This window comes from Nerophis lumbriciformis, linkage group LG38 (genome assembly GCF_033978685.3).
Source record: "Nerophis lumbriciformis linkage group LG38, RoL_Nlum_v2.1, whole genome shotgun sequence".
Lineage (NCBI taxonomy): Eukaryota > Metazoa > Chordata > Actinopteri > Syngnathiformes > Syngnathidae > Nerophis > Nerophis lumbriciformis.
Window position 1 is genome coordinate 19,206,146 of NC_084585.2, and position 27,020 is coordinate 19,233,165.

At 40.9% G+C, this 27,020-nt stretch overlaps 1 protein-coding gene across 5 annotated transcripts; it reads right to left on the minus strand.

The window, feature by feature from the left end:
• Nucleotides 1-781: 781 nt before the first annotated feature.
• On the minus strand, nucleotides 782-27,020 carry fbxo42 (F-box protein 42). 5 transcript variants are annotated; one of them, XM_061932516.2, is made up of 10 exons: nucleotides 26,776-27,020; nucleotides 24,004-24,289; nucleotides 23,814-23,930; nucleotides 13,224-13,373; nucleotides 11,871-12,024; nucleotides 11,678-11,797; nucleotides 11,457-11,553; nucleotides 11,322-11,378; nucleotides 3,325-3,441; nucleotides 782-2,322 (listed from the first exon to the last, which is right to left on the minus strand). In XM_061932516.2, the coding sequence occupies exons 2-10, from the start codon at nucleotides 24,278-24,280 to the stop codon at nucleotides 1,270-1,272; spliced, it is 2,142 nt and encodes a 713-aa protein (XP_061788500.2). In that variant the 5' UTR covers nucleotides 24,281-24,289; nucleotides 26,776-27,020; the 3' UTR covers nucleotides 782-1,269. The 5 variants fall into 5 exon arrangements, with proteins under 5 accessions (XP_061788500.2, XP_061788501.2, XP_061788499.2 ...); XM_061932517.2 differs by lacking the exon at nucleotides 26,776-27,020 and adding an exon at nucleotides 26,599-26,764 and having other exon boundaries at nucleotides 13,239-13,373; XM_061932515.2 differs by lacking the exon at nucleotides 26,776-27,020 and adding an exon at nucleotides 26,599-26,764 and having other exon boundaries at nucleotides 11,678-11,788.

Sequence of the window (27,020 nt, forward strand, 5' to 3'; positions counted from 1 at the left end):
TGGGTAAAAGGTTACCGTTGGTCGGGGAGGGGGGGGGTTGTCAAGTGTGAAATTAATAAATGAACGCAAATATTATTTATTTTGTCTGAACTATCATTCAACTATGCGGTTGACTGATAAATTGTCCTCATTGCCAATAAAGCTGATTCTGATCAAAAATGTTTCTGGAGCCCGGTGTATTTTTTCCAGCCACTAGAGAGCGATGCTTAAAATAAATCCATCCATTCATCCATTTCCTACCGCTTGTCCCTTTCGGGGTCGCTGGAGCCTATCTCTAATCAGTTTTCTATATTAACAGATAACTACATCAAATAATAATATATAATTAAACATTAAATTAATCGCAAGATGAATCAATGGAAATTCAGTAATAGTTAAGTTTTTCCTCATTTCAAAGTATGAATAAAAAGTGTTCAATTTTTTTTAATGTAAATCACTATTAGCGTTTCAGTTCTTGCTATATTCAAAATTCCAATATTAAGAACTTTCATTAATCAAGTTTGACTAATTTCTATTCAAATTAATTTCACATTAAAGTAGATACTATTTAAAATGCATTTATTCAAACATGTTAATGACTATTATTTTGCTTGAATTATTGAAATCAAATGTATCATTATGGCAGTGACTATTCATTTCTATATTTCGTTCGTAACTTTCTGAGTTTTTTATAATTAAATAAATCAATGTTGCAGTACTTTGTTTTTTTGGCTTCTATTTAAATTAAATGAAGAAATAGTTTAGGGACCCTTGATTCATTATAAAAAAAAAAAAATCAAAAGACATGGAGGACTTTTATTGTTTTACCATGTTTATAGTGCCACATCCCTCACAACTTTTAACCGCCACTGTGCATTAACACGCATACTCACTCGCACACGCACACGCACTCACACTTTATTCTCACAGTTTTTGATGTAAACATTGCAGGCTTTAAGAGTGATACCAAAAGCAAGGTAGTCTGAATTGTTTCTGTCAACAGCGTCGTTGTTTGTGTCTATAAGAGAATGACAGAAGCAGCAGAAATGTTACGGTCTTGTTCATCAGCCTAACAAGAGCTAATCAATGTCCTCTTGGTTAATTTTTTTTTTCTTTCGTATATCAAAATGTGGCAAATATGTTGTATTTTGCAGAAGCAATTAGGGGTGGGGAAGTTGTGAAGTGGAACATCTAACAAAGATTCCCCATAAATCCTTCCTATTGGAAAAAGGCAGAGTGTGTCAATTCCCTTGTTTGGTCACAGGCTGAGGCCCAATCCTGCCGACTCCATTACCTTTTTGCACGCACAAAGTACAAGGCGTTGGTTTTAGGGTAGTACTTCACGTTCTGTTTTTTGTCCATTAGACCCCCGAATATAATAAGCTCTCCCCTGCCCTGCACGACAGTGTGGAGGCTGGTCTCCGGCGGGCCCGGAACAGCGGCAGGAGTCCCGTTTCCATAAACTCTCCAAGACACTGTGCCGGTGGTTTTGGCGCGGGACACATCCAACACGTACATCTGCATCGGCTTGCAATTCAGGGACTGATACAGAGGTTTACCTACGTTAAGACTCTGAGGGGGATGGTGGCCGAGGCGCCGCGCAATCGGAGGAATGGCGTGTCCGTCTGCACCTGCGGCCTGTGGTGGGCTGGAGGACGGAGGGGTGACAGGGGGCCCCACTCCAGCGCCCACGCTTCCTCCACCGGGAGACGCTCCCTGCGTTTGAAGGGAAGGCAATGATAATGAAGATGGTAAAGACGAGGAAGATGTGCTTTTGACTGCCTCCAGGCCTCGTCGTAAGGCAGCGGGGGACACTGCCCCCGGCGGGGTGCGCGGCGACCCCATGGGAGGTGTGTGGACGCCGTTAGTGCTGGGCACTTCAGGGAGGTGAGCGGCTGAAGGTGTGGACTCCCAGCCATAGTCTGTGGAGGTGGGTTGGTGGGGGCGAAGGGGCGGAGATGCAGCCTGCGCCGGACTGGTCCGCGGTGAAGGGGAGGAGCCGTTCAGTAAGGGCGGGTGCGGCGCCAGAGGGTGGCTGTCAGGGCATTGTGAAGGGGACTGCTGTTGGGAAGAGGACGGGCTGCCGTCTCTGGCGCCAACTCTGCCCGTAGGTCGAGGTCTCAAGGTGCCCCATCGCCCGTTAACACAGGGAGCCTCTTCCACAGCTCCCAGAACCACACCGGCCGCTCCACTGCGGACGGGAGAATGTGATCGCAAAGAAGGCGGTTCTGGGCCCAGTGGGGCGGGTATGGCACTTATGGGCGAGGGCCGGGAGTTAAGACTTGGGCTGAGTGGGGCGCGGCCAGATGGAGCCTGTGAGAAGACCACCACACACTGGCCCACCTTGAAGGAGAGGTGAGCAGTACTTAATAAATTAAACACATTTTTACCTCATAAAAACACAATTATCTCCAAAAAGTGAGTACTTTTCTGCAACCATTTTATTATTCATCTTCTCAAAGGCCAATAGTGATACCCGCTAATGTCACCAGACCAACTATGTTGGTGAACAAAGTAGGATTTATTCATTAGAAATCTAATATTTTCATAGCTAGAGCATAAAATACTGTTAACGACCTTCTAAATACAATTCTTATTATGAGAGCCTTTTAAAAATAAAATAACACCCACATAAGTAACTTTTACATTCTTTTAATGCAACATAATAATGCTGTCTGAAGCTGAGCCAATCAGTAACCACGATACGGAATAGAGCGCGCTGATTGTTTTGATGTCATCTTGCGGCCAACACTTATATGCTTTAAAATATATGAATTTACCCACGATAGAGTAAAGCCGATTAAGTTTAGTGTTATCAAAAGGTGCCCCGCCTAAGTCAACATAAAAGATTATCTCGTTTGTGTCCGTGTTGAGGTGCTGCTAACTTATCTACTTACACGGTATAGCAGAGCAATCTATTGTTTAGTGCAAAAATATCTTCAAAATACAAGCACAGCCGCATTAACCCGAGTTCTACACCCATTTGGTTTTGTTATAGGTTATCCACCAAAAGAAAGACTTGTGCATGTGAACAAACGCCTTAAGACTTGTCATTTGAAAGTATATAGTTACTGTTAACTTAAGTCTTATAGTATTTACTACACCAGTGATATTTTGTTTACTGCAAAATGATGTATTTGCTGACAACAAGCAATACAAAGACATATTTTGATAAGAAAAAATACCAAAAACATAACAACGAACTGTAACTGTGGACCCCAACCAAGGTACTGTGGGTTACCTGTACCTTTGCACCCCTACTTTTCACAGCATTGTCCCTTTAGAAGATTTGGTAAAAATGTGTATACTCACATTCTTTAGCAAAAACTGTAATTCCCAACTTACTCTACAAGCAGGGTGACACCAAAGCTCTGGTGCTCCATGATCCTCGTTTTCCACCTGGAGCTGCTGCCATCTCCATGCAGGTGCGTCCATGTGAAGCAGCCAGGCATCTTTGAGAAGCTGAGACATGACACCGGGTATCATAACGATATCATGCACAGCAACAACCTGTTCAGCCCAAAATGATTCCTATCCCAGATCTTATCAGACAGGTTTGTGGAAACATTATACTCCGCTCAGACATTGAGAGCGTTCACATCAACAACATACTGGACTTGACATACAACACAAACACCCTGAAAAATAAGGCCTAAAGTTGTCTCCACCTTTTAAGGAGACTGATATATATTATATTTCAAATTTAGATTGAACTGTAGTTTGTGCACACGTTTCTTTGCGACTGGATTTGGGCCAGCTTCTTAAGCAGCAGACGTCTTTATAGGATTTCAAAACACTGTCATAGCATTGCTGGTGTATCAGGTGGCTGGGGAAGATCGATGTGTGGAATATTGATGTCTGCAGGACATTTGGTGAAAATAGCACATGAAATGTCTTCCTCTGAAACAGTGAAGTCCCACACAATCAACGCCATGTTTGCTTCCAATGAGCTCAGAGGGAGTTTACGACAGGCAGGAATTGAAAAGGAGTGCTTGATTTTTGCCCCCTTATCCATCTATAGCACAGTAGAGATCTTGGCTAATTTTTTATAAATAAATCTTTTATCAGAGCTATTTTTTTTAAGTTGTGGGATTTATCAAAATGATAATTCCTTATATTGTCCCGATAATTATCTGTCCGATACTTATTGTGCACCCCAATATTAGTGATGGGTAAACAATGCCTCAGTGGGAGAGTTTCAAATTGGCACCATCAGATGGATAAAAAAAATTACTACGTGGCCTGCAAATAAAATTTAAGTTACACACATACACACCGGTTTGTGTGTGTGTGTATGTATATATATATATATATAGAAACTGTTTATTATTTACCGTCCAGACCTGTCATCCCTCAACAAGCGCAGCGAAATTGTAACAGCATGCCGCCAGACGGAAACACCTCCTAGGTAACACATGAGCCAATCACCACACCCCTACGCCAGCCTGTACCCACCCACTCTGTGCCCTATATAAACCATGGTATGTGAATGCTCCCATTAAAATCTCCTGATGATTGAGGGAACCCCCCCTCATGAAACAGGCCTGTAGAGATGAAATAGTCTTGTGATTTTTTCCCCCACACATATATATATATATATATATATATATATATATATATACACATATATATATATATATATATATATACATATATATATATATATACATACATACATACATATACATATATATATATATATACTATGTATACTATACTATATACACAAAATACCTATTCCTCTCCAATATTGTTCACATTCTTTGCCAAGATAATCCATCCCACCTCACACTTGTGGCATATCAACATGCTGATTAAACAGCATGATTGCACAGGTGTGCCTTAGGCTGCTCAAATGTGCAGTTTTGCTTTATTTGGGGTAAATTGCCCCACGCAGTGAGACACATCTCCTTTGTATAGAGTTGATCAGGTTGTTGATTGTGGCCAGTGGAATGTTGGTCCACTCCTCTTCAACGGATGCGCCAAGTTGCTGGATATTGGCAAGAACTGGAACACACTGGCTATGCTAGAACTGGGATGTTTTCAGCTTCCAGGAATTGTGTACACATCCTTGCAACATGGGGCTGTGCATTGTCATGCTGTAACATGAGGTGATGGTCTCGGGTGAACGGCATAACAATGGGCCTCAGGATCTCGTCATGGTGCATCCAAAATGCCAACAATAAAATGCACTTGTGTTCGATGTCCATAAAAACATACACCTGCCCATACCATAACCCCACCATGGGCCACTCCATTCACAACATTGAGATCAGCCAACAGATCTCCCACACGACACCACAGACGCTGTCTGCAAACTGCCCTGAACAGTAAAAACCAGGATTCATCCGTGAAGAGAACACCTCTCCAATGTGCCAGACGCCATCGAAAGTCATTATTTTCCCACTGACGTCGACTACAATGACAAACTGCAGTTAGGTCGAGACCCTGATGAGGACGACGAGCATGCAGACGAGCTTCCCTGAGACAGCTTCTCAGTTTGTGCAGAACTTATTTGCTTATGCAAACCAATTGTTGCAGCAGCTGTCCGGGTGGCTGGTCTCAAAGGATCACGGCGGTGCACCTGCTGGATGTGGAGGTCCTGGGCTGGTGTGGTTACACGTTGTCTGCGGTTGTGAGGCCGGTTGGATGTACTGCCAAATTCTCTGAAACGCCTTTGGAGACGGCTTATGGAAAAGAAATTAACATTCAATTCACGAACAGCTCTGGTGGACATTCCTGCAGTCAGCATGCCAACTGCATGGTCCCTCAAAACTTGCGACATCTGTGCCTTTGTGCTGTGTGATAAAACTGCACATTTCAGAGTGGCCTTTTAGTGTGGGCAGCCTAAGGCACACCTATGCAATAATCATGCTGTTTGTTCAGCATCCTGATATGCCACACCTGTGAGGTGGGATGTATTATCTTGGCAAAGAAATGCTCAGTAACAGACTTAGCAGGGCTTGTGAACAATATATAAAAGGAATAGGTAGTTTGTGTATAGTAAAAGTTTAAGACCTTTGAGTTTAACTCTTTATAAATGGGAGCAAAAACAAGTGTTGCGTTTATATTTTTGTTCAGTATATATACATTAGAGATGTAACGATAAACGGTATAATAATAAACTGCGGTAGAATTCCTGACGGTTAGTAATACCGTTTACATTTTTAATTATAAAAAAAAATCTTTTATTAATGCATTTAGGCAACACTGCTTACTTCCTGGATACAGAGTCAGGGCAGCGCTGGCGCACATGCGTCGTTCGGCTTGAAGAAACATGGCGGGACACAACGGCGAAGACTTTGCTATGGAGATTTCCCCTCGGTAGTAAACAGAGCCGAGCGCTTGGTTCAACTTCATTTTCCCTCGCTTCATTTCCATAGAGTCTCACCGTGCGTTTAAGAGCGCTTTGCTGTTTTAAGATGACGATAGGTGTGGACAATATTGGAGACAGACTCATTTGTCCCACACTAAAAGTATACAGCGAAGGAGAAAACTATTTGATGTTGCTTTTATTTTCTCAATACAGCATCCATCAGCTGCTGTGACAGAGTTAATGACGTGAGGAAACATGCAACATCCAACTTGTTTATAAAGTCCTTAGTTTGTTTATTGGGATGCTCACTCGTCCTTTATTTAACTGCAACTTTTGTCAGTGTTCAAATAACATCAATACTAGCTATGTTTTGTCATTTAATCGAATTGAACGTAGGTTGTGAAGATTGTGTATTCGCTGTGCAAAGTATCACTCCTGTTTACTTTTGTTGGCCAAATTGTTGCACTGAAACAAGAGGAGGCGTTGTTAGAGAAGAACAAAGCTTGTTTATTAGAATTCATCGTCATTGGCCAAACTGCTTCGTGTTTTATATTGTTATCAAAAAGTAAACACCATGTTTTTTTATATTACTTGTGTTTTTTTAATGTCACAAAGTTATTACTTTAAAAACCATTCATGTGACATAGCATTGTATTAATGTTTTATTGTGTATAGTTAATTCCTATACGACATATTTCTGCTCAAACTCTTAATGGATCTGTCCCGATACAGCTTGTACACATACATATAAATGTAAACCCCTTAAAAAAATACCACTCTATCAAAATGTAAAAATAGAGATAAAGGCATCATGTAATGAGAAAAATATGACGCGTTGATAATATTAATGAAAAATAAAAATGTGTCTTTAAATATATGGATAACGTTTACCGAGAGCTTTTTTATTAGACATTACAAATTACATGATGGTGTCACGTTCACGCCCACTCCAACTGTTTTACCTTACATAATCAATAATCGTGATTTTAGTATTGACAACAATAATCTTAATTATTATTTTGGCCATAATCGTGCAGCCCTAGATGCATGAACACTATTTTTATCTACATGGACAAAAAGTGCAGTTACGTCTTCACCAGGTGCCATCTTTCAAAATTCTTACAATTGTTGTGATTTTTGTATGTCTTATGTACATAAAGTGCTATCTTGCACAATTTTTACATTTATTTTATTTATTTATGTTATTTTTCTTTCGGCCATGTCACTTTGTTTATAATGCTTGTTGCTTTCATATGCACATATAATTTATACTTGAGGGCCATGAAACAGTGTTTTTATCTACAATAATGTTTCTTCTACGAAATAAATCATTTTGAATGTGTTTTTTAAATTAAACTTGGTTAAAATATTTTAATATATGTACTTCTTGAAAATTTTGAGCACATTTGAAAATACCGCAATAATACCGTAATGTGATCAGTTTGGTCACAATAACCATGATAAGAAATGTTCATACAGTGACATCCCTTATATACATATATAGATAAATATACATGTATACATACCCATATACAGATACATATACCTATGTACATACACACATATATATATAGATACAGTCATGGACAAAAATATTGGCACCCCCGCATTTCTGTCAGATAATGCAAAACTTCTCCCTAAATACTTGAAATTGTTTAAGTTGCAGGCCCTGAATCTATAATCTATGAAAGTTTAACGTTTTGAATGGAATTATGGAAATAAATAAATTTTTCCATGATATTCAAATTTTTTGGAAAGGGTCTGTACAGTTGTGGTCAAAAGTTTACATACACTTGTGAAGGACTTAATGTCATGGCTGTCTTGAGTTTCCAATCATTTCTACAACTCTTATTTTTTTGTGATAGTGATTGGAGCACATACTTGTTGGGTCACAAAAAACAATCATGAAGTTTGGTTCTTTTATGAATTTCTTATGGGTCTACTGAAAATGTGACCAAATCTGCTGGGTCAAAAGTATACATACAGCAATGTTAATATTTGGTTACATGTCCCTTGGCAAGTTTCACTGCAATAAGGCGCTTTTGGTAGCCATCCACAAGCTTCTGGCAAGCTTCTGGTTGAATTTTTGACCACTCCTCGTGACAAAATTGGTGCAGTTCAGCTAAATTTGTTGGTTTTCTGACATGGACTTGTTTCTTCAGCATTGTCCACACATTTAAGTCAGGACTTTGGGAAGGACATTCTAAAACCTTCATTCTAGCCTGATTTAGCCATTCTTCTAAATTTATAAAAGAACCAAATTTCATTAATGTTTTTTGTGACAAACAAGTATGTGCTCCAATCACTCTATCACAAAAAAAATAAGAGTTGTAGAAATTATTGGAAGCTCAAGACAGCCATGACATTATGTCCTTCACAAGTGTATGTAAACTTTTGACCACGACTGTACATATGTACATATACACATATATACATACTGTATATACAGGTTGATTCAAAAAGAGTATGCCAAAATCATCACTCGATAATTCAAAAATTAAAAACAATAGAAAACCTTGAAAACATGTGTTGTACATAACTTCAAGTATTTATTTCATGCTTTACAAGTGCTCAATATGGCCACCACCAACAGCACAGAGAACATCAAGACGATATGAGAATTCCTCCCAAACACGCCCCAGGATGTCGCAATCCACCGTGTTGATTGCTGCTGTTATTCGATCTTTCATGTCATCGAGGTCTTCCAGGACTCTTTCCTTTACACAAGCAGCCAGTCTCTTTAAACTGTTTAACCCACCGTCGAATGCTGTCACAATACGGTGGATCAATGCCAAATTATGTTCTAAAATCACACTGCACCGTGACAATGGCATTTGTTTTCGCAAACTTAAGCACACAAAAGGGCCTTCTGTTGAGAAGTCTCCATTTTGTGTGTAAATAAACACGTGGTCTTCCTACAATTAAACGGCGCTGAAAGGATTACATGACCAAAACGGTGAAATTGTAACACAATAAAACATGGATAACTATTGTATCAAATTACCATTAATTCAGTTTATTACAATGCTTTACAACTGAATAAATGCGAGATGATTTTGGCGTATGCTTTTTGAATCACCATGTGTGTGAATGTGTAAATATGTGTGAGTGTGTGTGTGTGTGTGTGTGTGTGTGTGTGTGTGTGCAGAAAGTAATTGCTTGTATTCCAACACGTGACTTCTTCCCAGAAGTGAAAGCCAGATGGCTGTTGTACAGCAAGCAGCGTGCAAACTATCTGAGGACAAAAGAAACTTAAATCTTCCTTCAAAAAGCCTGACACGAGCAAAAATGCTCACTCTGCAATATAATCTATCCCTCCATACTTAATCAAAAAAAGATTTGTCGAGTAATATCAAGGATTATACCTTTTCGCGATTTGAACGATTCGTACAGCCGAAAACAACGCAAGCATAGGACATTTTTTCTTCAAGAAAGGCTAAATGACGCCTCCTACCCATTGAGAACAGAGATAGCTTGACCACAACGTACATTTAATGGGCAAGATATGAGCCGAAAGGGACGTCAGAAAAATCCAAGCAAAACTAAACGTGCATAAAACATAAGCCAAATACTAAACAGGAATATACCTTATTTGGCGCCATAATATTAAATTAGCCTACACTTCTGAATTTTCATTTTTTCTGTTCCATTTCGATCGCAACCAAAAACGATGGCAAACATTGCACGCCACTCCTCTAACTTCTTTCAGTACGCGTCATAGCTCATGAGCCGAAAGAAGCTATTCCTGATAAACAGCTTGGCGAGTCACAGATAAACGACACAGCAGTTCCATCATGTTTTTTTTTCTTAAAGTGACTCAGTATTGCTCTCTTTGTTTCATATTGCATCGATGGTTAAGTATCGTTTCACCCATCATTAACTAATAGTGTTATTTTTCCCCACTTTTCATTGTGTTAACAGCAAACAAGACAAGTCATGTTTGCTGTTGTCTTGTTTCATACTGCATGTCAATTCTACACCGCAAATGTAGACTTTATTCAATCTTAGATGAATTAAGTCTATCCTGTGCTAATAAATGTTGGGTCTTTTTCCACTGTCTTGTATCATTTCTATTGAAAAGATACCCATTTAACAATTCATCCATCCATCCCATCCAAGTCCGAGTCCATGGTTCTCGCCCGGAAAAGGGTGGAGTGCCATCTCCGGGTTGGGGAGGAGGTCTTGCCCCAAGTGGAGGAGTTCATGTACCTCGGAGTCTTGTTCATGAGTGAGGGAAGAGTGGATCGTGAGATCGACAGGCGGATCGGTGCGGCGTCTTCAGTAATGCGGACGCTGTATCGATCTGTTGTGGTGAAGAAGGAGCTGAGCCGGAAGGCAAAGCTCTCAATTTACCGGTCGATCTACGTTCCCATCCTCACCTATGGTCATGAGCTTTGGGTTATGACCGAAAGGACAAGATCACGGGTACAAGCGGCCGAAATTAGTTTCCTGCGCCGGGTGGCGGGGCTCTCCCTTAGAGATAGGGTGAGAGGCTCTGCCATCCGGGGGGAGCTCAAAGTAAAGCCGCTGCTCCTCCACATCGAGAGGAGCCAGATGAGGTGGTTCGGGCATCTGGTCAGGATGCCACCCGAACGCCTCCCTAGGGAGGTGTTTAGGGCACGTCCGACCGGTAGGAGGCTGCGGGGAAGACCCAGGACACGTTGGAAAGACTATGTCTCCCGGCTGGCCTGGGAACGCTGCCCCCGCGACCCGACCTCGGATAAGCGGAAGAAGATGGATGGATGGATGTATGTATGTACATGCTGCACTAAGGCAAGTTGTTTAACATTGTATATAGTTCCCAATAAAATAACTAAGATATTCTGAAATTTTTAACTTTGTGTTGGCAAGTGGGAAGCAGACTGTAATACATTTTCCATTTTCTCTGATTTGGTATTTAACAGAAAGCTTATGATTAATTAAATGCCAAATGGGAGGGAAATAAAAGTGTAATTTACAGCAAAGTGATAATGGATAAAAATCTTGAATTTGAAAGTGACTCAAGTATAGAGAAATAAACACTCACAGCATTCGGGCCTCCACACCCTCCCAAGATGAGTAGCGTCTGATCATCAATCACAATCTGGCGGAAACATTTCATTACAGCCATAACTTATATTCCATTCAAGGATTATTTTTTATTTAACTGAGGATGTCTTACTTGTGACTGGCCACCTCTCGGGTGTGGGGATGGGCCAGATATAGCTGGTTTGGACCAGGACCACTGTTCCAGGTCCAAGATCCAGACGTCATTACTCCTAAAATGTACATATGAAAATAATAATACAGTAGTTAAGAAAAAAAGGTTCATGTTGTAAAAGACATAAATGATGAGGTGTAAAATGTGAGCAAAGGGCAAATAAATACGAGGTATTTGCATACATTTGCCGTGCCACTAAAGAGCCTCCAAAGACCACCATGACGTTTCCAATGACCGATGAAGAGTGGCCTGCCATGGGTGGCGGGCCGTGTGTGGTTACTATGCAGTTCCACCTAGGGCAGCAGCAATGCAGATAAACAAAAATAAATGTCAAATGATGCTTAATTTCAAACAGCACATTTTCTTCAAACTCACCAGTTCTTAGATGGAGAGTAGGTGTGGATTTCATCAAAAAATCTTTCCGGTTGGTGCAGTGGGTAAGGACTGGGGCGGGTCCAGCCTCCAAACAGCACCAACAGATCTTTGTGCATCACAAGAGTTGCTCCAGCTTTGGGTGAGGGATAAGAACCTGCAGAGGAGAATCCTTCCAAGATAACTTACATTTGAATATAAAATAATAAAGGCAAGTGGAGACAATAGCAGTGGGACAGACATCACTGTGATACAAGGTCAAGTTGTTTCTACCCAGCTAAGCAGAAAATAACATCACATGAATTTGATCTTGACGCAGTTCAAAGAAGCGACAATAATGCATGTCACATTTAAGAGCCATGGGCAAAAGGGCCTTACCCGTGATTACATTTGAACCGATATGTTACCACTTACTGGTACCTGGAAATTGATACGGGTAATCAAGATTTACTATTTTCAGTACTTTTGTCTGTGTTCATGTGGTTATGAATGTTACTTTTTTGATCATAGAATCTATTTTTTATAATTCAACATCTAACAGAGATGATCATGATAATGGTGCTGTTCATCTTGTTTTCTTAAACTTCTGAGTCTTATGCATTAATTTCATTTTGTCCTCAGTGTATTGCGTAGTCAAGAAGTAGTCTTTGCTGTTAAGTTTAACGTGCAAGTCTTGTCGAGCCAAATATTGTACTTATTACCCACCAGCTGTTTGATTGTAACATAAAATGTAAATGTCAATTGTAAAAACACTAATTCTAATCAGTAACATGTATATGCCATATTCAAAATAAATTAGCATCGAGCTAGCACATTTTAAAAAGTGGAACTTTTACGATTGAGCGTTTTCTATCAGGCATGTTTTCTTTGTTAACATGGAAAATTGCAACATTACAGTCTGGCTGAGGACACTATGAATATGCCTCTTTGCCAGCCAAGTACTTGAGTCGGGGCTGAGTCTGAAACCGGAAGTGACTTCGCGTGCAACAAAAGGTATTGAAATGTGTTACCATTTGATTTCATGTGAATCGGTACCCAGTAGTACCGACGGAATTTAGTCGATACCTATAAAAGCACCAAATCCTGTACCCATTCATACCCGTGATCCTGACTCACTCAAGCAAGGCCACCACTTGTGATGGTGACTGATGACATGCAAATCAATACAACTCTAAAAACATCAGCTTGCTAAGAGACTGCACCAGTTGTTTAGTTTCAACTCAAAGCAGCGAGAAAATGTATTTCTCGACTCCTTGAGCATATGAGATTGTTTGTTAAGGGAGAAACAACATTTCCTTCAGTTTTACTTTCCAAGGAAAGGACAGAAAAACATCTTGTTTTTATTAGTGTCCGCACCTGAGGTAGTCATACCTGAGGCTAGAGGGCGAATCCACTCTTTGCTGTTCAGGTCTAGTCTCCATAAATCGTTAAAGGCAGCATTGCAGCTACTTTGTGTGCATCCTCCAAACACGTACATTGATTGGTTGGAGTCATAATAACAAGCACCTGCAAAAACAGCAGATAGAGAACGAGACAATTAAAGACTCAATGATCAAAAGAATGATTCAATAGGGCTGCACGATTCTTGCTTAGAATTGACATTGTGATTCTCTCTGAAATATATTTCTTAGCGTACGTACCCACACAATATGTTAAGACACGTTGGCATTTTTTTTTTATAAACACACAATTTTCTTATTACTATTATGATCAGAATACTCATGGTTTTGTTCTGCTTTAAAAAACATCCAATGGGCTGTGCCGTTCTTCATCTGTAATGATGCTGGCTCGTTCATAGAGTGTCACTACTGATAGCTTGTGTGCTGTGGGATGTTCGGAGGTCCACAGTAGGTAACGGTAATGTTTTGACTGCCGTCATCTTTGCGGTGTATTTTCATGTCCAAAAAAGTTATGGTCCTGTTTATTTCCTCTTCATGTGTGAATTTGATGTTTCCAGTCTTAGCAATACTATTGAGGTGGTGTGTCGCATTTTTTTTCTTCCAAAATGTCATTTACGTATCTTCTCCAGAAGGTGGGTCTGCATTTTAAAGTGCCGTGTTGTTGGCTACCCTACTAGCCCAATAGTAGACAGTATTAAGTTCCGTTACATATAATTTATCAAAAGCGCTCATTGAAATAATAAAACCCCTCGTTGAGCTCACAGAATACCACTTTAAAAATTAAAAACTTGCACGGGGATCTCAACACAAAATTGGAACCAGATGAAATGTTTATTTTACATGACGTCATTTCATTGTTCACCAAAAGCCCAGTAAATGTCATCTTGCACATCGTCAATAAACACATCACAAAAAACAGGACTCTAAAAGCAAGAACAAACATCACACCTGAAGACATACACATATTACTCAATTTCGTTGCAAAATCCAAATACTTTCAATACAAAGGAATGATATACAAACAAAAAGAGGGCTTTGCAATGGGAGACCCCTCATCAGCAATAATTAGGAGTTTCTTCATGGAAGACCTGGAAAATACCGCCGACAACATAGCACCCATACACTGCAGACTGGAGAATATATGTGGATGATATTCTGGAAAAAATAAAAATGGGACACACAGGATCTTACAGACCACCTCAACAGTATTGACAAGACTGGAACCATCAAATTCACAAATGAAGAGGAAATACACGAGACGGTCGTGAGAACACTATGAACGGGCCAACATCATAACAGAAGAAGACAGAAAAAAAAGAAGAGAAACATCAAAATGCACTCAAAAACTGCCAATATCCAACCTGGGCCATCAAAAAAGGGGAAAAACAAGTAAAAAACAAAGAAATGAGAACAAAGAAGAAACCCAAAGACAAATCTGAAATAAAGAACAAAGAGGTCATAACCTTACCATACATTAGGGTAATAACAGAACCAATACGACGGGTCATGAAAAAACAAAATAAACACAACAGTTAAAACTCACACAAAAAACAAGAGTTACTTGTAAAACCAAAGGACATAATAAAACAACAAAATATGCAATGTGATTTATGAAATCCTGTGTAAATCATGCAAAAAAATCATACATTGGAGAAACGGGGAGGACATTCGACACAAGGAAGAAAGAACATCAAAAAGAATGTGAAAAAGAAACTGGAAGGTTCACAAGAAGTCTAAAACAAAAATCTGAACAGGATCTTATTCGAATCGTGAGGTGCCCAAAGATTCCAGCCTCTAATTGTAAGTACATTTTATTTATAAAGCGCTTTTCACAGATAAATTCACAAAGCACCGTACAAAACAGATTCATTGAAACAACAATTCAATTAAAACAACAGGAGCAACATCATAAAAAGGATAAAAAGTGGATTAAAAATGATAGTGAAAAGGTTCATTAACTATTGATTGGCAACACTAAATTGGCCCTTGTGTGTAAATGTGAGTTTGAATGTTGTCTGTCTGTGTTGGCCCTGCGATGAGGTGGCGACTTGTCCAGGGTGTACCCCGCCTACCGCCCGAATGCAGCTGAGATAAGCTCCAGCAACCCCTGCGACCCCAAAAGGGACAATCGGTAGAAAATGGATGGATGGAGGTTCATTGACTAAAAGCTTTACTAAAAAGAAGTCTTTGAATGTTTTTTTTATAAGTGTCAACACAGTCAAGCTAATGGAGGGACTGGTGCAAGTTATTTCGGAGTCTGGTGGCTACAGCATGGAATTCCAGGTCTCCACGGGTTTAAAAATGACTTTTTGGGATCTTTAGGAGAACCTGGCCTGAAGACCGGAGGCTGCACCCTGAAGTGTAGGGACATAAGATATCAGTGATGTACTGAGGGGCCCCACCATGCAACACAAGTGTCTTTAGCGTTTACTTGTTAAAAAGAGTGAAAAGAAAATTGCAATAGTCAATACGAGACGAAATGAACGCGTGAATGATAATTTCGAGATCCGATTTTGGCAGCAAATTTCTCACTTTAGAGATATTTCTTAGGTGAAAAAAGCCGTTTTTGGTCAGTTGACAAACAGTGACCCTCCAATGACATTGACTGATTGAACACAACCCCAAGGTTTCTGAGTCCGGTTTTAACAGATGCACCCAAAGAACCATGGGAGTTCTTGATCGGGGATCTTTTTATCTTTCTCACTGGCACTCATCGAGGGCGGACGCTCCCATTTCCTCTCCTGCTTGCTTCTTTGTCTTTTCTTGTCTTGTCTTAACTTTCTCGTTGCCTCTTTTTGCACTGCTCTCTAAATCTAAACATTGGAACTATTTAACTGGCCTCAACGAAATTGACAAGATCTTGGGTTTGGGGGAATCTGCTTGTCGTGACAGAGCGGTTTTTGCTGGACATACGACGGACTCTAGGGAAAAGAAGAAGCCGCGTGCCTGGCAACCCTTTCAGTCGAGGACGTGAAGATATCCACCTATTCGGAATTATGACAACAGGACATCTACTGATTGGAGTAAACATTGCTCTGGTTTGTCGACAAATTGGAAGTTGCTGGCAGTCTTCCAAGTACCCCAAAGCTGCCACGAATGTTTGGAGTATGCGGGAAGAACTATGGACACTTGTGATTTGGATAACATCGAACTGTCTACCCCGCAAGATGAATTTTGAGGATCACTCATAGACAATTCAGAGTGAAAAGCAAATGTTATTTTCACTCTCATACAAAACATTCTAACTTGGATAGTTTCCCTGGCTTCCATACTTTCCCGTAGGACAGTGCGGCGAAGACACAACAAACTCCCTTCTTGTCTCTCATGGACACACACCTGTTGTTGTTGACTTTGGACTAGCGACGGCACGACATCAAGGCCACGGAATTGAGACATGCGGCAGGCTTACACATACATCCACAAAAATATACGCCACACACACATACCCCACCCCCCATCCAACGCCCTTGACGCCTGAAGAGCTGCAGCCTGCCACCGTGGCCCGCACTCCCTCCCCTCTGTTGCAAGTCTCAAGATGTTGTAATATGTATATGTGCTTTGCTATGGAGGTTTTTTCCCACTCCAGACTGGGCCCCCTTAGAAGCCCAGTCTAGATTGTATTTTGTTACTCATCCTCCCTCAGCGTTTACCTTTTTCCCATCTTTTACGGGGCGCCTTTTGGCGACCCATCAGCGTTCCTGTTCTGTAACCATGTACACTGTTTATTTGTCTAATCTTGAACGGGTTTGTGCTGAAAACAAAATTTTGTTGTACAAACCCCGTTTCCATATGAGTTGGGAAATTGTGTTAGATGTGAATATAAACGAAATACAATGATTTGCAAATCATTTTCAACCCATATTCAGTTGAATATGCTACAAAGACAACATATTTGATGTTCAAACTGATAAACTTATTTTTTTATGCAAATAATCATTAACTTTAGAATTTGATGCCAGCAACACGTGACAAAGAAGTTGGGAAAGGTGGCAATAAATATTGATAATGTTGAGGAATGCTCATCAAACACTTATTTGGAACATCCCACGAGTGAACAGGCTAATTGGGAACAGGTGCGTGCCATGATTGGGTATAAAAGTAGATTCCATGAAATGCTCAGTCATTCACTAACAAGGATGGGGCGAGGGTCACCACTTTGTCAACAAATATGTGAGCAAATTGTTGAACAGTTTAAGAAGAACCTTTCTCAACCAGCTATTGCAAAGAATTTAGGGATTTCACCATCTACGGTCTGTAATATCATCAAAGGGTTCAGAGAATCTGGAGAAATCACTGCACGTAAGCAGCTAAGCCCGTGACCTTCGATCCCTCAGGCTGTACTGCATCAACAAGCGACATCAGTGTGTAAAGGATATCACCACATGGGCTCAGGAACACTTCAGAAACCCACTATTAGTAACTACAGTTGGTCGCTACATCTGTAAGTGCAAGTTAAAACTCTCCTATGCAAGGGGAAAACTGTTTATCAACAACACCCAGAAACGCCGTCGGCTTCGCTGGGCCTGAGCTCATCTAAGATGGACTGATACAAAGTGAAAAAGTGTTCTGTGGTGATACAAAGTGAAAAAGTGTTCTGTGGGCTGACGAGTCCACATTTCAAATTGTTTTTGGAAACTGTGGACGTTGTGTCCTCCGGACCAAAGAGGAAAAGAACCATCCGGCATGTTATAGGCGCAAAGTTGAAAAGCCAGCATCTGTGATGGTATGGGGGTGTATTAGTGCCCAAGACATGGGTAACTTACACATCTGTGAAGGCGCCATTAATGCTGAAAGGTACATACAGGTTTTGGAGTTAAGTGAAGTGAATTATATTTATATAGCGCTTTTCTCAAGTGACTCAAAGCGCTTTACATAGAGAAACCCAATATCTAAGTTACATTTAAATCAGTGTGGGTGGCACTGGGAGCAGGTGGGTAAAGCGTCTTGCCCAAGGACACAACGGCAGTGACTAGGATGGCGGAATCAGGGATCGAACCTGCAACCCTGAAGTTGCTGGAACGGCTGCTCTACCAACCGAGCTATACCGCCCCGAGCAACATATGTTGCCATCCATGCAACGTTACCATGGACGCCCCTGCTTATTTCAGCAAGACAATGCCAAGCCACGTGTTACATCAACGTGGCTTCATAGTAAAAGAGTGCGGGTACGAGACTGGTCTGCCTGTAGTCCAGACCTGTCTCCCATTGAAAATGTGTGGCGCATTATGAAGCCTAAAATACCACAACGGAGACCCCCGGACTGTTGAACAACTTAAGCTGTACATCAAGCAAGAATGGGAAAGAATTCCACCTGAGAAGCTTAAAAAATGTGTCTCCTCAGTTCCCAAACGTTTACTGAGTGTTCTTAAAAGGAAAGGCCATGTAACCCAGTGGTGAACATGCCCTTTCCCAACTACTTTGGCACGTGTTGCGGCCATGAAAGTCTAAGTTAATTATTATTTGCAAAAAAAAAATAAAGTTTATGAGTTTGAACATCAAATATCTTGTCTTTGTCGTGCATTCAATTGAATATGGGTTGAAAAGGATTTACAAATCATTGTATTCCGTTTATATTTACAACTAACACAATTTCCCAAATCATATGGAAACGGGGTTTGTGCTTGTGCAATGACAATAAAGACCTACCTACCTACAGATTATCAGAGTTTCCGGTTTGTTAGAATTTATCTGGAGGAAATTGTAGGACAACCAGTTTTTGATACAGGATACACAATCCAAGAACTCAGATAAAAAGTGAAACACTGAATCATTGAAGGAGCAATACAGTTGCAAGGTTTACCCTACATGTAAATTATCATGGCGCAACGCTACAGCAAGATTACTGCTGCCACACCTTCAAAACAAGTTTTTTCTCTTTTTTTTCCTCCATGAAAAAATTTCTTTTAACATGAAAACCAATTTAAAGGCCTCCTGAAACCCACTACTACCGACCACGCAGTCTTGATAGTTTATATATCAATGATGAAATCTTAACATTGCAACACATGCCAATACGGCTGGGTTAGCTTACTAAAGTGCAATTTTAAATTTCACGCGAAATATCCTGCTGAAAACGTCTTGGTATGATGACGCCTGCGCGTGACGTCACGGATTGTAGAGGACATTTTGGGACAGCATGGTGGCCAGCTATTAAGTCGTCTGTTTTCATCGCAAAATTCCACAGTATTCTGGACATCTGTGTTGGTGAATCTTTTGCAATTTGTTCAATGAACAATGAAGACAGCAAAGAAGAAAGCTGTAGGTGGGAAGCGGTGTATTGCGGCAGGTGTTGTGCCGGATAACGCACCCCCTGACTGTTGTGCCGGATAACACAGCCGGTGTTTCATTGTTTACATTCCCGAAAGATGACAGTCAAGCTTTACCATTGGCCTGTGGAGAACTGGGACAACAGAGACTCTTACCAGGAGGACTTTGAGTTGGAAACGCAGACGCGGTACCGTGAGTACGCATGCAGCTGCGGCTTCCTAACATTTGATCGCTTGCCCGTACGTGCGTGCCGCTATGTGCATGTCACGTACGTAACTTTGGGGAAATATATGTGCTGTATGAACTTTGGGGAGGTGAACGGTACTTTGGGCTGTGGGATTGAGTGTGTTGTGCAGGTGTTTGAGTTGTATTGGCGGGTTATATGGACGGGAGGGGGGAGGTGTTTGTTATACGGGATTAATTTGTGGCATATTAAATATAAGCCTGGTTGTGTTGTGGCTAATAGAGTATATATATGTCTTGTGTTTATTTACTGTTTTAGTCATTCCCAGCTGAATATCAGGTCCCACCCGCCTCTCACAGCATCGTCCCTATCTGAATCGCTCCCACTGCCCTCTAGTCCTTCACTCTCACTTTCCTCATCCACAAAACTTTCATCCTCGCTCAAAATAATGGGGAAACTGTCGCTTTCTCGGTCCGAATCGCTCTCGCTGCTGGTGGCCATGATTGTAAACAATGTGCGGATGTGAGGAGCTCCACAACCTGTGACGTCACGCTACTCGTCTGCTACTTCCGGTACAGGCAAGGCTTTTTTATCAGCGACCAAAAGTTGCGAACATTATCGTCGATGTTCTTTACTAAATCCTTTCAGCAAAAATATGGCAATATCGCGAAATGATCAAGTATGACACATAGAATGGACCTGCTATCCCCGTTTAAATAAAAAAATCGCATTTCAGTAGGCCTTTAAGTGCTGTATTGTATGAATGGATATACCGTATAGTCTATTATTTATATACTGTTGGCTATAATAAGTTTGAAAAACAGTTAAAAAAACAGCACAATTATCATAAAAACATTCCTCATTGCTTTGCCTGTCAGAAGCACACCAGCAGCTGGTAGCGCACCTAAACAGATTTGACACCCGGCAAAAGTAAGGAGAGAAAGTTGAAGAAAAAGGTATTTTAAGCTAATTAATGCATTTCTTGTTCAAGCCAGTGTAAACTACCTTAAATCTTGTGACATTCCTACAGACAATAACGTCTCGTCTTCGAACTTCCATTTGAAAATCGCTGTGAAGAGTGTGCATTTGTACACGTGCGTGTGTGGGTTTTATCTGGGCACTCCAGTTTCCTCCCACATTTCGAATATATGCGTGTGAGCTTCATTGGAAACTGCAAATTGTCCATAAAAATGAATGTGAGTGCGAAATATTGTCTATCTGTGCCCTGTGACTGGCCATGCTAATTAGTTAGCTTGTCTATGAGCTAGTCCTTTGTAGCATTAAGCTAGCAGAATTACAGCTCAACCTTCATCCTGCATAATTGTATTTATTTTTTCAGTTTATTCCAAATTATATTATTAATCTAACGTGATTCCTGCATGTGTGCATTTCATACGTATATATAATGTACTTTTGTTTAGTGGGGTTAGTTTTACAGTGACTTCATTGTGAAGAATATCAACTAAACACATAGTATTTTTTTCCAAATCTAACTCAAAGGACTGTTTACATATGTGGCAAACTAAATTGCAACATTAAAGTTTAGCCTGAGATACCTTTTACAATTAGCAGCAACAATTTAAATTGCATTGAACAAAAAGAGCAGTCTAACAAGTCAAATTATTTGTGTTAAACCTGATTGTGATACTGATTCTGATTACAGCAAAACACATGTCAATATTAAAATTATTAATGGTATTATTAATCATTAATACCACTAATATTTGATTAAAATACATAAAACCTTTGTTTAGTCTTTTTAAAGAAAATATATGCATCATTGCATATCAAAATTATGTCATATATATGATGTCATATTGACTATGCCGCTAGACACAACCCCATCACCTCGTATAGTGACAATTAAGGGGAAACCCTGAAATGAACATCATCTGCATAGAAATGATAACAAACATTTTTTTAAACTACGAATCAACCTACCAAAAGGCATCAAAAGGCATCAGGTACAACAACAATAACAGGCCGCAGAACAGAACCCTGGGCCACACAACATGACAGGTTGGACACATTGGACATTAAGTCATTAAAAGCAACATTAAAAGTTATTCCATTTAGATAAGAAGTAAACCACTGGAGAAGAGCACCAGAAAACACCATCGCAGATTTGAGTCTATTAATCAGTATACTGGGCAGCACGGTGGAAGAGGGGTTAGTGCATCTGCCTCACAATACGAAGGTTCTGAGTAGTCCTGAGTTCAATCCCGGGCTCGGGATCTTTCTGTGTGGAGTTTGCATGTTCTCCCCGTGACTGTGTGGGTTCCCTCCGGGTACTCCGGCTTCCTCCCACCTCCAAAGACATGCACCTGGGGATAGTTTGATTGGCAACACTAAATTGAATGTGAGTGTGAATGTTGTCTGTCTGTCTATCTGTGTTGGCCCTGTGATGAGGTGGCAACTTGTCCAGGGTGTACCCCGCCTTCTGCCCGAATGCAGCTGAGAGAGGCTCCAGCGACCCCCCGCGACCCCAGAAAAGGACAAGCGGTAGAAAGTGGATGGATGGATGGAATCAGTATACTGTGATCCACAGTATAAGAGGCAAATGTCAAATCAAGTAAAAACAAAACTGTGTAGCGACCAGAGTCAGTAGCCATCATCACATCACTGGAAACATTGACATGCTTTCACTTTGACATGTAACTTCCTGCTGAGAAGCAGGAAGTTACTTGTATTGGCTTGAAAAACAACATAATCATCATCATTGTGGATGTTGTGCATACTAGTTGTACCAGTAAGAGTATTATTGGTTGTATTCTGACACGTGACTTCTTCCCGGAAGTGAAAACCAGTGGTCAACCAAGCTACGGTGGCTGTTGTACAGCAATAATCGTGCAAGCTATCTGAGTACAAAACAGGCTTAAATCTTCCTGCAAAAAGCACATACGAGCAAAAAATTTAACTGTGCAAAGGAATAGATCCCTATACTTGATCAAAAAAATATTTGTCGAGTGTTATCAAGGATTATACGTCGGTTGCGTTCTCAGACATATCAAACTATTGTGCTACAAACGACATTCTACACGACAAAACCGATGGAAACTTGGAAAAGCATGCAGGTCTACAACTTCTTTGTGTGTGGTTGGGCCAAGGAAATTGGTATGAAGAGTCTCCCGCATATTTCATGCCTCGTTTTTGCATTTCATAATTTAACTTCACGTCTACTGATGTTTGCTGCTGTTGCACGCGCCGTTTATGAGTAGCGTGTTTTCCCCATCTTTATCAAAATATAACTATAGATGTCAACATTGTGTATGTGCTGAAAGCTTCATTTATGGTTGTTGCCTTTCATAAAAGCTTAACTCTTAAGTTTTGCTGACATTTGCATTCTTATATTTAGACTCGCCGAGTTGGTGCTTTTCAAAACACTCTTAGCAAAAACGTGTTTAAGAAATACAAATGCTATCAAGATAATACTTGAATGGGAAATAATAAACAATAAAAGTATATCAAACAAACCTTAAACGGAATGATCACTGCAAACTCATGTATTATTCTACTCTGGAGTGTTAGCTGCATGCTTTTCTCGTCGTCGTTTCGTAAAATCTTGCACTATTCCTCCCTTTTTAATTATCTCTTGAGGAACTCAGAAATTATTTTTATCCTTTTCGCGATTTGAACGATTTGTACAGCCGTAAACACAAGCATAGGGAATTTTTTCTTTGAGAAAGGCTAAATGGTGCCTAGTACCCATTGAAAGAGCTAGTTTGACCAACACACGTATTTATTGGGCGGGACGTGAGCTGGACGTGACGTCAGTAACATCCCAGCAATTTAAAAAAAATATGATCAACTTAGCAATACAACTTTCTTAAGTGGTTCATTTATCCTTACGCATGTATGACAGCTAAGAACGTTAAAAATGTGACTTCCCTTAATAAACATTTTACGGTGATCACAAGCCTGGAACGGGATAATTCACATTACATAATTTGCTATGGCAAGTGTTTTACAATATGAACAAATCAAAGGTCAACCAGAACCCCTGAATGGAATGTGCTTGACCTTCTGATCTGCTGGTTCCATTTTGCAAATGAACAACTAAGTTGTCATGGATGACTGATGTGCGTGTATACTGACTGTGTGAAAAGCGCTGAGTAATTGGAGTTCCAGGATATGGATAAGTCCGACTTTCCCATTGGATGTTTCCCTCCTGGACGGCTCTCAAGAAGCCATGGTAGCACTGATAAGCAACACCTAGTCATTGGGGAAAAAGGTCAATACCCAATTTGTTAACAAGTACAGTATATCTCAAATAACAAGCAGCTACCTTTAATGAGGCGATACCACTGCTTGCATACAAGCGCAGCTGTCTTGTGCTCCTGGTAAGGTGACAGAAAAGACAGAATGTACTCCAGAACTTCTTCTGGCAGCTCTACCATGGTTCTCCCTCCAACTTTGGCACAAGTGTCCATGTTGCCTTCTCCTTCTCCATAGGACCCCATCTTTGCCTCAGCCACCTGTGTTATTCCAGCAGGATCAGCGGCATTGTCTTCTGTATCCATGGCAACGAAACAACCATCATCATGGTCAGTTGTATGGGACATAATTGTTATCTGTTAGGACAGAAGACAAAATGGGTGATGCAGTGAAAGCCACTGATCTGAACACATCTCGAGCTGACAGGTTTACGTTGACATAGGTCATCGTAGAAACTGAAACCAACCTCTGCTTGCACATAGTGTGCCTTTAGCCAGAGACATAAAGAGAATGGCTAATAAAGGATTATTGCATTTTTACGAATAATCTTTTGTTTTAATAAGATATTGTAGTGACGAAAGTATTGATTATGGTTCTAAGCTGTGATTCATTTAGGGATATAAGTGGTTGAGGTGTTTGCTTGCCAGTTAGCACAAGATCAAGAGAATAGTGACTGAGCTGCGTTGGCCGCACCAAGGTTTGCTAATACGATTTGCTTTTAAGGTAAATACAGTGCTTATCTGTAGAAGTCAATAAAATGCTGATTTGTGCACAGCCATCCTTCCTTGTCATCATTTTGCCTACATGACAAAATTGTATATCCTTATGTGCAGCACTAATGTGCTTGTAGGTCTAGACTACAATGATAAAGCTTTCGTAGAAATCTATTTTTCAATCAAAAAATGTTAATAAAATGGTGTAAAATCTAGGTTAATTTGACCATTCTTTTATTTTGAAGCTTACTTTGCACTGAGTAGGAAGTCACCTTGTGCATGTTTCAATGTTGAGCAACGAGACACTAGCTACATTGTCACAGAAAACAATTAGTGATGATTTGGAAGCTTAAAACAATAGAACACATGTCGACATACAGATTATTTATTTTACAGGAATGATGACCCCTATGGGTCTCAATTTTGATGTCCACAAAGGCGGTCGACCATGTATGTAGACTCAAGCGGGCACTTTTTAGTGATAACAACTCTGTGGAACTGGACTTGATGAATTGTTCAACATGGATGGCTTGTTGACTAAATCACTGACTGCGGTTACATGGGCATTTCCAAATGTTTTTGGTCCCCTGCTGTTCAGTTTTCCCTCGGAGGTCATCAGTTTTCCAATTGTTAGGTTTACGGTGTTTACATGCGCTGCGAGAACTGTTTACATGTGAAGTAGGGGTCGAAGCCGACATCCACTCTGCTTGACTCCTCTGCTGCCAAGGTCAGCGGTATATTCCCCAATAATTCATCCATTAGGTCGTAATGGACAAAACCGTCAGGATTACAGTCGCTGGTGTTGTTCTGTTTTTTAGCCTCATAGTATGCCGTCTTGAGCGTCTTCCAACGATACTTAACCTGCTCGGTTGTCCGAACATAACCAGCATCGCGCAAGTCTTCACACACTTTTTTTTTTAATAAATGTCACCGTTCCTGTGCTTTCTTCCATTTATACACGCCATAATGTTAAGAATGCTATGACAGACCGTAGTCTCCTCGTCACACCAGTAATGCTGACTTTTGCTCGCCACGCTGTTTGTTTGTATTTCTCTTCTTCCTCGTTCTCATCTCTCCCGCCCCGCTTTTGAAGTGTCACTCGACGTAACACCGTAAACGTGATGACGTTCCGTCCGACGTCAGAGTAAATAGGTCTCGGGTGGATACATGCGTGTTTAAACGGTTGTGGACAGGCGTAGCCCAGCAGTGCAAAGCGGTTCATCTGCACATACTGTAGGTGGGGGTCCGGAACGGTTGATTTCACGCGTTTACATGTGCAGTGCAAACCTTTTGCCCAAGGTAAAACTGAACAGCAGGGGACCAAAAACATTTGGTACAGCTCACTGTATTTGAAGCTGATGTTATTGACGCTACTAGGAACAGTATCGTATGGATGTGTGTAAAACATACCTCATAAAATGAATCATTTGGGTGGTGTGTTAACAGTACAGACTGCATCAGCATCATTGAAGCCAGCACAGGTGCAACAAACCATTTTAAGCGTTTTATTATAAAGTAAAATACATTGCTATATTAAATGGCAGCAACCATCTTGGACTCAGGAGAACCTTTCTTAATCATGTTAAATGTTTTCATTGTTCGAAACGCCCTTCTTCTGTCTTCCACATCCATCCTACTATATAGTTAGCCACATTAGCCTAGCCTATACCATCATAACGGGTATGTTGGGGTGCCCTTTGTAATTAGCGAACAAAAAACAACTGCAGAGCATATTCGGTTGATTTTGTTAAGTTTTCAGTTAATTACGAAATTGTGCGGGGTGGGGGAAAGCAGCGTCATATAAGGCTTTTTAAGGCTCAAGCCTCAATAGTGTTATGCTAATTTAGATGGCTAGCCTGCCGAGCATCGCAGCTAACACCTGGGAATATACGTACAAACGACATGACACTAAATAAACATTTCCCAATCAGTTAATAATGCGATGTTCTGACCATTCGATGATATCGATGACATGGCGATGTCTAGCGAGAGAGTAGACGGACGCTCCCTTCCTTCGTTCCTTGCCTTGCCGTGCCGCTAATGTACGCTACCGTTAGCTACTAATTAGCTCGCGCATATTTAGAGGAGCTTTCCTAGCGTGACGTTGTCACTTTCAGCCCCTTTTGTACCGTCGGAGCGTCGACAGGTCTGCCTTTAAAGACGTGCTCCTCCGTGGTGGCGTGTTAAAGGTCCGCTCGTCCACAGTTATCAGCTCCGGTGGGTCCTCGACAGCCACTGAACAGTCGCCATCTTGCGCTCTGCAAATGCGCGTCTCTCAGCAGCACAGTGACACACACCGCCAGCGGGTGGGTGAGTGGGCTACGTGCGGCCCCACCCCCGGGTAGGGTGGGTCCTCCTCCGCCTGGGACCCTGC

What these genes read in the sequence shown, in the direction of transcription:
- fbxo42 (XM_061932514.2), bottom strand. An exon ending in CTCAGGTATGACTACCTCAG is followed by an intron (nt 12,025 to 13,223) that starts GTGCGGACACTA and finishes TCTCCTCTGCAG; the next exon opens with GTTCTTATCCCTCACCCAAA. An exon ending in GGTGTCACCCTGCTTGTAGA is followed by an intron (nt 2,323 to 3,324) that starts GTAAGTTGGGAA and finishes CTCTCCTTCAAG; the next exon opens with GTGGGCCAGTGTGTGGTGGT.